Consider the following 13427-nt stretch of genomic DNA (forward strand, 5'->3'; position numbering starts at 1 on the left):
GTTTGTTGTTTTTTTTAAATGAAACATCTTACCACCTCTTCATCTGATTCTCGTTCTGGAGAATTTTCCAACCCCAGTTCAATCAAATACAAAACCATACAAAGGACATGTTCTGACAAATTCTGATGATCCATTAATATCTAGGCAGAAAAACAGATAACCACATCTTGAAAGGTTTTTATCTTTCATATTCTCATAATCTCAATTACAAAAAATGAAAAAATTAACATAAAACAACAGAAATTGACAAAAGCATGACAGACATCTGTAAGTTACATTGGGAGGTAAAGAAAAACGTTAGGTCTCACACGAACAAATACAAAGTACTACCTACAAGTTTTCTTTCAGCACAACCTTCCAGGTTACTTAGACAACAAAAAGCTTTGAGCTACATACGCTATTTTCTTTATTTTTAATAAAATCACTGTGCGTTCAAAGAGTTGTGTCATGAGATATGAGTATCAATTACCAGGAAAACATTAGACAGTCAGAAAAATATGAACATCATTTGCAACCCTAATGCATTTTTTGTAGACACTGAGCTCCTACTTCAGTACTTAACTTTCTTTTTGTTCCATCATAACACTTCAGAAGTCTTATCACATTCATGATATTTTTCCACATAGATTTTTGAAATTGCACTCATAAAATAGCAGAAGCTATTGCTTACTGAAACTAATTTGTCAGCTTTTGAGAAATAGTATTTTTCTATCACAAAGGTGAAATCTATTGAATGAATTCAGATAAATTCTTCAGTTTTCATTCATCCTAATGGTGTTTTGTCAATTTATAAGATACTTCATTACAGAAAGAAATTGGGTAAAACAAGAGATAGAAATAGGAAGCTTGTGAATGCCACACACTTACTGCTATATTTAACACATTTTCTGTTCAACAAAAGTTTAACTGTGAAACTGTGAAACAGTGAAAGAGCTTAAGGGTAGCCGGAAAATCACTGATGTGCCTCAATCAAGCCATTTTTCAATAGCCCCTCATCTGCTTCTGCAGCACATTGCCCTGAGAACACTGTCCAAGTACAAGGAAAGACTGAAAGACTCATCCTCTGATGCATGTCCTCTTGAAAAACAATGCAATTCTCTTAAAGAGGACAGCTAACTATCAAAAGAAAATTTAAAGGCATGAATTAGTTCTGAAAAACAAGCACTATAACATTATCAAAGACAGAACATATCCAGAAAGTTACTTTAGAACCAACTACAGATTTGAGACTTATTTGCCACTTTGGATGTAAGGCCATCAAGGCTGCACACATTTAAGAAGGCTGCTGCTGCCATCCAGCTCTTTTCATCCAGCTCATTTCAGCAGGAGCCAAAAGAACACCATACAAATCAGTATTCTATCCAAAACCAAAATGCAACAAGTCAAACAGCAACTCTGATCATTAAGAGCGTACTCCTTAAAGTAGGACAGCCCATGTACTTTGGATACCTAACTTAGGAGTATGTAATATGAACTAGTCACTCATGAAATAATCATCGTGATAGACCTACAAAATAAACGTGAAATAAATCTCTCTGCAGTCATACAACCAATTAATGAAAAGAATTTAATACAGTTAAAAGGAAACTTTAACCACTTCAGTCATTTTGATGTTTTAATGCTTTTTAGCTCAGCAAGCAAGAAGAATTCCAATTGAAAACATTACCTCATGAGAACAAAATAAGTGTTATATAAATTTGAAACTTACTATTCAAGAACACCAACAAAACTACGACTCTAAGCACTCCTTTCTACAAAATGAAAATAAAATACTGGACTTAATGAGAATTATGACTGTACCTTGTAAAGAAGTGTGAACAGCACAATGTGCAAGGTTTTACAGTGTAAAAGTTTTACGAGACCTTTGTAACTCGGATGTAGTGGTGTTCTCTTCTTGTAAGGAGGCCATGGGTTCCCAGGGAATTTACCACTCTGCTTTAAACTGTTGAAACATATTAGATTTGTATTAAACATGACAGTGATGCAGACAACTGTCTGTTACAAACAACTGCACTGCAATCTTTCAGATATTCAGATCAACTTCAGAATTGATGACCATTTCTCAGTTTAATTTCTAAGCAACGTTCCAAATATCAGAACATATACACAAACAGCATACAGTTCCATTTTTCTGTGAATTACCACTGATCAAAATGACTTTTGTAGAGCCATATGAATTGTTAATTAAGAATTTCATTTTCTTCCTAAGACTTACACTGAAGAGATGGAGAAATTCTCATGTCACCAAAATTCACATTAGTCAGACATCAAACAAAATTCACATCTGTACAACTAGATTACAGGAAGCAATAGGAAACACTAAAATTTTTAACTCTGTAGACATGACTGTGTTGGTAGAGCCAACTACAGCTTAAGCATTAAATTCAATGTAAAGATGCCTTTCTCTTACAGTACGTGTTTATGATGAGCCTTTGATTTAAGACAATAAGCAAAGGGGCAGAGGATTATTTTACATTTTAATAATTTGAACCTGATTTTTACTCTCAAGGAATGAAATAAAAGAGAACCAAATTAAGTTAGGTGAAGTAAAATCTGTAAGAATAAGAATTTTACTGGATGGCACGTAAGGGATAGAATAACAATCAAATTTTGTTGCATCTTAGAATTTAGAAAGGTATCCCTGAATGTCTTTTCCTGTATTTAAATCAGAATTCATTGCATTTTTCCATGGTTTCTGTCATGGGTGAACAGATACAAGAAAAATGCATTACCTTCAACATTATTTCAATAGACAGAACATCACAGAAATCACATTGAGGTTGGCAAGCCATCTAGTCCTATCCTACACCCCTTCTCAAGTTGGGATGACCAGAGATCTCCTTAGAGATCTCCCAAAGAGATCTCTAAGGAGGAGACTCCACAGGTTCTCTGGACAATTTGTGCCAGTGGCTCCAGCAGCCACACAATACAGAAGTGCTTCCAAATAGAGCCTTTTTGTTCCAGTTAGTGCCACTGCCTCTTGTCCTGGCACCACTGGAAAGAGCCTGACTCATCCTCCTTTCAGTTTCTTTTACATATATACATAGACATATAAAGTAATATTAATGCTTCAGTTACCTAGATTTAAATAATATAAAAAAGCTCCTTTCTGTAAGTGATATGACTTATTTTGAGCTCTAATTGTTAGTTAAATATTAGATCTGTAATTTGTCACTTGAAATGCATTAAACATATATGGAAGAGTAACGCACTAAGCTATCCAGAACCTTGGATAAATTTACGCTGTGTAAATTTATGAGCTATTTACTCAAAGACAAATGTGGAGCCTGAAAACACTGACAATATGGTTAACGTTTCCAGAGAGCAAAACCAAAAAACAAAACCAAATCCTGTTGTGCAATAAAAAGCAAGATATTACATTTCTAAAACTGATTCAACTTACAAGGCTGTGTATCTGTCCATTGCAGACTGTACATCTCTACGGTAAACTGTTCGAAGTATTACCATTACAGGGTCAAATTCTTTATCCCAAACTTCAGCTGTTGTTTAAAAGAAGTCACAAGTTACAATTCTCTTTACAGACATTACAACTTATCCCAGAGTTTCTTCTTAATTAGCTTTATATCATTTCCCATTATATAATCATTTTTGCAGCATAGTACATCACCTTTTTCTAATTCATACTACTAATAATGACTACTTTCTATATTAATAACTATTACTACTTATCAAGACATTACAATTTCACCAAAAATATTTTTTTTGTTTCCAAAACAGAAAATAACCCAGTTGTTAAGGGTATAGGCCTTTTCTATTAAGTAGCTTTATTTTAGTGTCTTCTACCTTTTTGGTTTTTTTTTGTTTTGTTTTTTTTGTTTTTGTTTGTTTTTGTTTTTGTTTAAATGTAATGCTTTACTACAGGAGGAAAGAATCATACATTCCTGCTTAAAAACACACTTGGAACACATTAATAGGACATTAAATTCTAAATAAATACACGTAATTGAATCTAAGTATATTTAGGCAATCCCAAAATATATTATCTGTACATTCCTGTATGAATCTTGCCTTGCTCTTTTTAATCTCTGAGCACATCTAAGAAAAGGTTATAATCATTTTTCCTTTGGTACTTGATAACCACGTGTATTCTTGAAAATAGGAAGCAAAGACTGGAAAACTGAAAGTTAGCCAGCAGGTGATATTTAAGTATTAAGTGCAGTGAGCCAAATGACTGTAACTTTACACAGTTTTTTGTTCCGTCTTGACAGTGGTCAACTTTCTTCTCAAATTCTGAGATCAATCATTTAGAAACATGCCTTTATAATGCTTATATGTATTATTTTGGCAGTAAGTCTTAATTATCTCCATTTCATTTTGTAGCTTTAAAGTAAAATGCTGTGGCTTCTCAGAGTGATCACAAATACAAGTCTGAGCAGAATATTAATAAATTCATTGCACTTTTGCCCCCATTTAAAAGTCAATCAAAACCAAAACTAAAGTTTCCAATCTAAAGACAAATGAAGACATTCCCCTTTATACATCTTTCTGAAGTTCCTGCGACAGCAACATGAATTCAAGAGTGAATGTAAGAAAGGATACAAGGAGAAAAACAACAGAAGTTTAGCTCCACCAGCAGGCATAACAAAACATACGCATTTACAACATACTTCAAAGGGAAAAGCAGGCAACTTCATCCCACTGCTGAGATTACCTCCCACAGCTGGGAAGACAAGTGGTCTGTATTCCTGTTACCTTCTACTAATGTTCATGGTTCTGCAGACATCCTCATGTGCTACTGAGGAGGAAAACTTGGCATAGTTTTTACCCTGTGTGAAAGATGATCAAAGAACAGCCTGCTTCCCAAGTTTTGTTTTGTTTTCTTTTTTTTTTTCCCCCTACTGGACAGAGCGTTTGCTATCACAGCCTACAACACAGCCCAAACCTGCTTTTTTTTCCCCCCCTCTTCTAAATCAGCAGTTACTGAAAACGTAGGGTTTTTGCAGATCACCAAATAGATTTTTTCCCCCCTAATTACAGGGAAGCAAGGCATTAGGTTGAAGTGATCTCAACATGACTTGATTTAATTATGACAAGCTGTAAACCCCAATTAGTGACAGCACCTAAAATATCATTCGTTTTGAGAACACGTACACATGCTCCACACACACACACACACACACACACACACACACACACACCCCCCTATAAAACAAAGGGCTTCAAGTGTCAGACTCAAACACCCCACAGGATGGATCTAATCCACCTCCAGCTTTGCTTTGAGCTGAAATGCAACCAGAACACAAGGAGTATTTCAGATTCTTAGGAATACGGAACAGTAATGGAACGCTGTGTTCTAAATTCTTCCTCTCCTCTGATATACCAACACTGTGTTGAAACCAATTTAGATGGCAAGCTGGTCTGGGAAGAAGCCTCATTTTTGCATTGTATGAATTACAGAAGTACAGAACAATATTCTATAACTGGTCTAGCTTGAACTTTGTTCTAGATTCTCACTATTGACTGGAAAAAATGTTGTAAATTATCAAGAAACTTAAAGCAATATTAAAAAGAATTTTGTACCATTATATTTTTTAATTAGTAAAACGTGAGCAAATTTGGAGACCTAATCTTGAAAGTAACACTTGTATAAGCAGTCCTAAATTCTAAGGAAAAAATCTGACATGTCCAGTCATCACATACCACATGATTAAGTATGCAGATTATTGAAGTATAAATAACATACCTGCTCAGTTCTCTACTTTTCCCGTGCTATCTAAAGATATCTGGTCAATATTACAAGCTGACTTTTACTTATAAAAAAAACATACAGCTAAAATCTATTAGCAGTCCTTAGAAATGTTATTAATTATAAGCAATAGACAATAATGAAAAAGAAAAACAGAGCTTTCTCTTGTGGTTTTGTTGTTGTTAGTTTGAAACAAAAAGAAAACAAAACCCCTCTGGTTAAGCATCTCACTACTGAATTAATGGCAAGACAACGCTGATTGATTACCGTACCTTTAGGTGTATACATTCCTTGTTGCATGGAACCTCCCGGTTCAAAAACAGGAGCTTTAAAATCAGCAACTGCTGACAAGACTGATTCAAAGCTTAAGCTTCCTGGAATAATACCACTTTTAGGATTGGGATTTTCTGGAATGTAATGTTTGTGTTAAGAAAAGCAAAAGTGAATTTAATTGCAGGACACAGCATTTTACTTCTATATTGATGCTGACGCTCATTCCAAAGGCTACGTTTGAGCAATGCTCTGTGTTTACCACAAGAGGTCTGTATGCTCCAGCTGCTATAGAACAATAACAATTACTGGAGTGATCCAAGGTCTCCAGGCTAGGAGATGACTTTTTTTTTTTTTAAGCAAAACCAATTGCTGCATCTGCATACTTACTAGAAAGCAAAGTATTAAATAAGAACTGGTACCTATGGGGTATACAAATATGTTTTTGTGTTTGAAACTGTTTATGAATGCTAGTGGATTGCTTGGGATTCATACACGTACCAAACAAGTTTCCATCTTGGACTGGCAACTTTTCCTTTTGGTAGCAGTACTTTATCAGCTTACTGACAATATCTCAAATCACAGGCAGTGTTTAAAATAAGAGAAGTGATTGCTTAAAAGAATCACTTGTTTTACATACTTTAGCGAATCACTTAAAAATAATCAAGAATGGGAATTTGAAACATTAGGAACATAATTAGGAATATAAGTCAAATGGAAAGAAATTAAATGGAAACTGGATTTAAAAATATAATCAGCAAAGATGAAAGAAAATTTATATATGATTTACAAATGAACTGTTACGGAACATGACATGAATGTTATAGACGGGCAGGAAGATCTAGAATTTGCTATCAGCTAAGTTAGATACTTTCCCCCAGAACAGAGATATTTCACTCTAAATTCAAAGCAGCATTCAGAATTGCTATTACTTGCATTTTAAGCTTTTGATATGTAAAGCAAAAGCCTATACAACATGAGTGACCTCTTTTTACATTGGCATATAGTTAGCTATAATCAAAGGCTAAAAAACAGATAAAGGTGACACTGACTACACTATCTAGAACATATTTGGAAAACAGACTTTTTGCCTTATACTTGACTTTTGCAGTATTAAAACAACAATAAAAATTAAAACAGCCATTTAACATTTAATATTGAAATTGTTTAAAGCTAGTAAGTCTTGCTTACTTTTTAAGGAAGACAAAAGACAAATCAAATGCTTTGGCTGACGATATGTATATATAAACACATCTTTACACAATTTGTTAAGTTATGTAAGCTGAAAACTTGTTCAAGCTCCAAAATCCCATTATTCTCGCAGTACCTGTCATTTTCATTCCCTCATGCTAGCTAAAATATTCCAAGGATATAAGGTCCAACAATGAACTGTGTGTCCTGTCATTCATGCACAGTTGGGCTACCATCTCTGCTCTGAGGATCTCATCATCTGTCATTCCTAGAACAAAATAAAAAAGCCATTAAAACAGCATAACACATTCTGTATCCATTAGCAATTAACACAAGTTAAATTTGATGCAACGTTAAATAATAATACAGTGCTATAAAAATACAACAAAAAATAGGGAGGGTCACACCTGAGAAGCAGTGAGAAGAAGCTATGAAACGGACACAATTCCAACCAGAAGAGACAAGTACGAATTAAAACTGCTTGACTTTCTGAAAAACATGCTAAATCTCTCTGTGATCACATAACACAACTCAGCTACTTACTTCCAGTAAAGCTCTTTTTCTCCATTTCCACATATTTTTTCCCTTTCCAAATAATAAGGGATTAAAATTCAGTAAGTGATGAAAATGAAACCAAGTATTCAACACTCTACACTACTATTTGGTTAACCAGCTTTATCACTTTAAAACAAACAGCTTACTTACATACAAGTACTCATACAGTAGTGGTTCTTACCTAAATGTAAACGAAGACTTAACAGAAGGACCAAAAATGTTAAAGCTCCTTCCAACATGGATCTTTCATGCTCTGAATCAAGAACTGTATTTTGATGCTGTGATGCCATTGTTAGTAGATCTACCACCTTGAATCTAAACAGCAAAGAGCAAAGTCAGAAATATTATTCTCCAATATTAGACATAATGTTAAATGTACAATTAACTCAGGACACCATTCAAACAGCTTTAAAAAAAATACAAAATAAAATGTAAATAATGCAGGAATATAGAACTCTCTTACTTCTGGATGTCCTATAGTGATATTTACTCCACAGGAAAACAATTTATGTTTACCAAGAGCTTAGCGCTAATAACAAACCCTCATTTTATTCTACATCCTGGAAAGTGGGCATCTGTTCTGTGACTCCTACTATTGCAGTGTTGTCTACTTAGAGTTAGCCTAATCTGAAACCTTACACAAGAACACATGAAAAGAAAAAAAAAAAAAAAGCACACATTCACCACCAAAAAAACCCCTCACACCCTGAAGACACCCCAAAATAAAATACCTGCAGTTTCATTACTGCACTGTAAATCAAAAGCCAACCACATAAAAAAAAAAAGAAAAAAAAATTGACGATGTGAGGTAATTCTTTCTGCCTTACATAAATATTAGCTTTGGCTAGGCAAAGTTTTTCCACAACATCAGATACGTATCTTCTCTCTCTCACATAAGTTAGTCAACAGTTAGCAAAATATTCAATTAGAGCCTTTTGTCTTTGCATCCTACCTTTCAAAAACTGATGAAATAAAATAATCTGGGTCAAGCCTAGAAGCACAGACCTATGGAAAGAGAACAAATTCATTTTACTCATTGGTTTGTTTATTTTCAGACACTGGCTTATCTTTTCAGAAAACTTAACTTACTTGCAGTAGGTAAATGTCAGGGTCAATCATTGAATTGCAGAAATGAGACTGCACATAAGTCATAGCCTGTCCTTTAATTTGCAGGCCATTTCTAACCCACATGTTGCTGTGAATTTCAGAAAGGCTTGCCTGTTCAGGGAAAACAAAATAAAAATTTACAAACAAGACTTTACAGCTATTGAAGTCAACACTAGCAGATCATTAGGAACGACTGCAAGTTTATGAAACATACCCTTTTACAGAAGAACTTCCATTTCATACAACTCAAGTGATCAAAGGCAAAGCAGTGATTTATTTAAACCTTGAGAAGTACTGCAAACCTTAAGTAATCGATGTTTAAAATATGTTAGGTATAAAAGTAATGATCACAAATATTGCTTACTGCTATTTACAGAAAAATGCAGCTTTCTAAATAAATGTATTTCTGAAACTGCATCCACTTTTGAATTCATTCTCAATTTAAAATTTTGAATTTTCAGATTGTTGTTTCTTTTTCAACCAGAACCCCATTAGTAATTACTTCATGAAGAAACTTCTGTTTTTAAATCTAGCCATCCTGCTATTCTTTTTGAAAGTGCTATAATGACTATTATTATCATACTTACACAAGTTGTTAACTAAGAAACTGTTAACTAAGAAACTAATGACATTTGATTTTGAAAACAGGAGGAGAAAAAATTCACCCTAACTATTCAATATATTCTACAAGTCATATCCTTCCTTGTAAAATATTTCTATGTATATTCAAATTACTGGAGCTAAAACAATCAGACAAGTTTTTATCAGGCATTTCTGCCTCTGCATCAAATACAGAAGTCTGGATACATACCTGGATCTGAAGTGGATGAATCATTAGTTTCATCAGCATCTCCTGATCTGGCAAGATAGTATCCAAATCTAATTCTTGGCACTTGACAGCCTAGAAACAGAAGTACACGTTGTACCAAACAATCACATCAACAGGGAATTTCCATCTTCTGTGCAACTGAAAACACATGCTTACCTTACTTAAAAACATGGCAAAGTAACGGTGCAGTGGCAAATGAAAAGTAACCTGGTTAGGAGCTGGCTAAAAATAAAAAGAGATACTTTATCATAATATATTAAAAAAAAAAACCACACACCAAAAAACCACCCACATCTAGAAATATATTTTTCACAACCACTAAGAACAGTTATCTTGCATGCCCTAATTAAAGGGACTTACTTTCCACCAACCTCATATATTGCCTCATGAAGATTCAGACACGTATTACTTTCTGAGGATTCAGAAATGTCCCTCATTCAGTCTCCTGTAGTTAATCTCTCACATCCCAGTAGATAATGACTAAGATAGCAAAGCTGCATCCCCATTACCTTATCACAGGAGGACTTCTGCCTTGCCACTCCTCATTCAGTGGAACAGAAGTACAGCAAAGGCCCTGCTTTGTAAGACTATTACATTTGCAGCAGCATATTTAAATCATTAAAGCTCTAGAAATATAAGATCCTATAACATGACACTGCAACTATTAACTACAAAACTCACTTCAACAAAGCAACCCTTTTTCAATCAATACCAAGAATAACAGTTTAGTTCAGACACAGAAGTGCATTACTTTACAGTGTTAACCACGTTTTCATAGCATTTTGTTTAAATCCATTGAGACATACCTCATCTACGAAATTGATAGCATCAAACCAGTCCTGAAGCGCTTCAAGGCAATATCTAACAACATTCCGTGTGTATTCTTGTGTTTCCTGCAGGAAGAGAAACCACTGTGCTACAGAACTCAGAAGAGTGCAGAGGTCACTGTTTTCCCAATATGAATAAAGGATTATTTCAAGACATGTGTGCCCTCATCATATGAAAATCAGTAAGCATTAGGATAGTTTCATAGTTACTCTAGATGGCAAATATTTTAAAGGTGAGAACTGAGGCACTTTCAGAATGATCAGCTGCTCACTGTCTAATTTATCCATTTAATTTTACATAAAATTGTGTCAACATTAGTAAAATTGTCTTCACGTACAATCTAAAGGAGTTCCTGTATCCTGTAAGTCTTATTTATTGAAAGATGTTTCATTTTATGTACATTGTACTAGCAAACTGCAGTGACAAAATAATACTACGCGTTTTAAAAACAATAAAAAGCTTTATCATGATTGTGTATTAAAAAGTAACTGTATTATAATGCCTTAATACTAAAATATTTCTCATATTAAACCATGTACTTCAATACTAGGACTGTATGCTGCCTTCCAGGGACAAAGAACTGAAACGCAAGCATGGCAGGAGGGAGGAGGTAAAGCAAACCACTCTCCCAACAATGGAATTTACAAACCCCTCATTTCTCAAGGTCTTTTCCTTTAATCTGCCCTTCCCCCTAAATACAGACTCCAGACCTGCCTCACACTCTTAGGATATCTGTAACACACTTCTCATACAAAAGCCAAGAGTGCTTCAGCCAGGTAAAAGCTTGCAAGTGTTGACTTGCTCAGTCCCCTTTTCTCATCAGAAAACACATCAGCCACGTTCCTATCCTGCTACTCCACCCTCTATGGCGACAAAGCTCAGCCAGCTTTCCTTCAGGCGTGAGACACAAGCTTAGATCTCTTCCCACCCATTAGGTTTCACTAAACACATACAAAAAAAACACATACAAAAAACTATAAGACTTCTAATTCTCTCATAGATTTACTGAGAACTACCAAAGGTTTCAAACATGGGGGTGAAAACATCTGACACACAGTCAGACGGGACAAGAAATTGTACAGGCTTTAATCTAAAAGCTAGTCTTCCTGTCCCTCCAGTAAAAAGAACAAACTACTTTCAAAAGAAAAAAAAAAAAAAAAGTAATTCAGTGTTCAAAAGTTATACTAATATATTCACAATGTATCATTATCATTTACATCATGGGAAGGTTTTTGCAACTGCCTGATTAAAATTGCTTAAAAAAAAATGCACAGAAAGCTCATGCACGTTTTTTCAAAATACTATTCAATTTAGGTATACTGTCTCATGTACATTATTACACATCTTAAATACTTACCTTTGAAATAAGCTTATCATTAAATAAAAAAATAAACCATAAGATCACAATAAAAAAAGTTTTACACACGCACACACTACGTATTCCTATAAGCTGATGGACTTCTTTTTCTTAACTGCGTTTTTACACAACTAGCAAATAGTAAATACCCCCAGATGTCACTACCTAAAACATTTTTACCTCATCTTATTAGTTAAACAACACAAAAACACAACTACTCCACTATCCATCATTATGAACTGTCCATATGCAGACATAGTATACAATACAGTCCCATTAGGGATGACTTATTTATCTCCTTTCTCACTGAACAAAGACAAAACGGCTCATAGACATCTACCAAGTTCTTCATCAGATGAGAAGTTACTCCATATATACAATCAGTTTACATCCTAGACCTAGAGTCACAGTTCTGGAGACAGCTAATTAGGTACAAGCATGAATTCTATATTCGTTGTTCAGAGTATGCAAGCCGATTATTGCATTATACATTTGGTAGGCAAAGACAGAAGATATACAAATATAAAACAGACCTTTCAGATTTTAGAACTCTTAAATAAGTCATGAATAAAGTATGAATAATTACAGAAATGTTAGTCTTACCCTAACTTTGCAGTGTGACAGAAGACCCCACATTGGCTGGGCACAGGCTTCCAACTCAGCAGCAAAGGCAGCATAGTAGGTCTGTGATTCAAACTCCACATGCTCATTTAATTCTCGTTTATTTAAATTCATACCTGCAAGAATTTAAGCAGAGTTATACAATGGAGTACCTAACCAGGACTAAGTGGAATGCAGTATTTGTAGTGTAACGCAAAGAAGTTTGAACATAAACAGATCTGCAAAGAACAAAGTCTCTAGATCAGGCTCTGTAGCCCTTGCCATGAAGATAACATTAACATGTACAGCAGCCCTTCTACTTTGAACCTCAATAACTCAATCAGAACTTTTGGATGGAAACACCTAGGCCTCTTTCCAGACGTGACATTTGTCAATTTTTAAAAATTCCTGATATTATTTTATATCCACACACAATTTTCCTCACACAGAAAAAAGATCCAAGTTTATTTACTCAATATTTAACTTCCAACTACATCAATGAAAAGCTTCTGGCACAAGCTACAATTTACTAAACCTATAATCTAAGAATCATGACACTGTGAATCTCTCTCAGTTATGATGCAAATACTCTTTAACCATTTCACACAAGATACATATCAATAAGATCTTCTCCTAATCTACCTGTGATCTCCAGAACACATTGTTACCTTCCAGAAATGTGCAGTTTGAGAATACTAGGGAAATATTTACATACAGCAGCATAAGGATTTTGCTACTGTGATTATTAAGCTGTCCTAACATCTTTGTATGAACACTGACTTTAAATATTAATATCAAAGCACATACCTTGAAAGAATGATACAAAATTCATCCATGTTACCAAAAGACCATGATCTTCCAAAAACTTCTTTGCCACGCTTTGGTGTGAAAGTATGTTTATAAAATCACTAACAAGGGGCCAGTATGTATTATTCTTCAGTAGTGCTTCACCACAATTCACCACAACATGTAAACTATTTTCT

General features: G+C 34.5%; 1 protein-coding gene across 1 annotated transcript; it reads right to left on the minus strand.

Moving 5' to 3' along the window:
• Nucleotides 1-11: 11 nt before the first annotated feature.
• Nucleotides 12-13427, minus strand: LOC100542230 (ubiquitin protein ligase E3 component n-recognin 3). Its single transcript, XM_019617185.1, has 13 exons — nt 13252-13427; nt 12448-12581; nt 10466-10552; nt 9816-9881; nt 9642-9731; nt 8813-8941; nt 8676-8728; nt 7905-8038; nt 7351-7436; nt 5980-6121; nt 3404-3500; nt 1801-1942; nt 12-140 (listed from the first exon to the last, which is right to left on the minus strand). The coding sequence occupies exons 1-13, from the start codon at nt 13274-13276 to the stop codon at nt 15-17; spliced, it is 1311 nt and encodes a 436-aa protein (XP_019472730.1). The 5' UTR covers nt 13277-13427; the 3' UTR covers nt 12-14.

This window comes from Meleagris gallopavo, chromosome 7 (assembly GCF_000146605.3).
Source record: "Meleagris gallopavo isolate NT-WF06-2002-E0010 breed Aviagen turkey brand Nicholas breeding stock chromosome 7, Turkey_5.1, whole genome shotgun sequence".
Classification (NCBI taxonomy): domain Eukaryota; kingdom Metazoa; phylum Chordata; class Aves; order Galliformes; family Phasianidae; genus Meleagris; species Meleagris gallopavo.

Excerpts from the sequence above, each read along its gene's own strand:
- LOC100542230 (XM_019617185.1), bottom strand. The coding sequence starts at position 13,276 with ATGAATTTTGTATCATTCTTTCAAG. Across the intron at positions 12,582-13,251 it reads TTTTGTATCATTCTTTCAAG|GTATGAATTTAAATAAACGA; the intron begins GTATGTGCTTTG and ends AAATTCTTGCAG. Across the intron at positions 141-1,800 it reads TGTTCACACTTCTTTACAAG|ATATTAATGGATCATCAGAA; the intron begins GTACAGTCATAA and ends TTTTCTGCCTAG.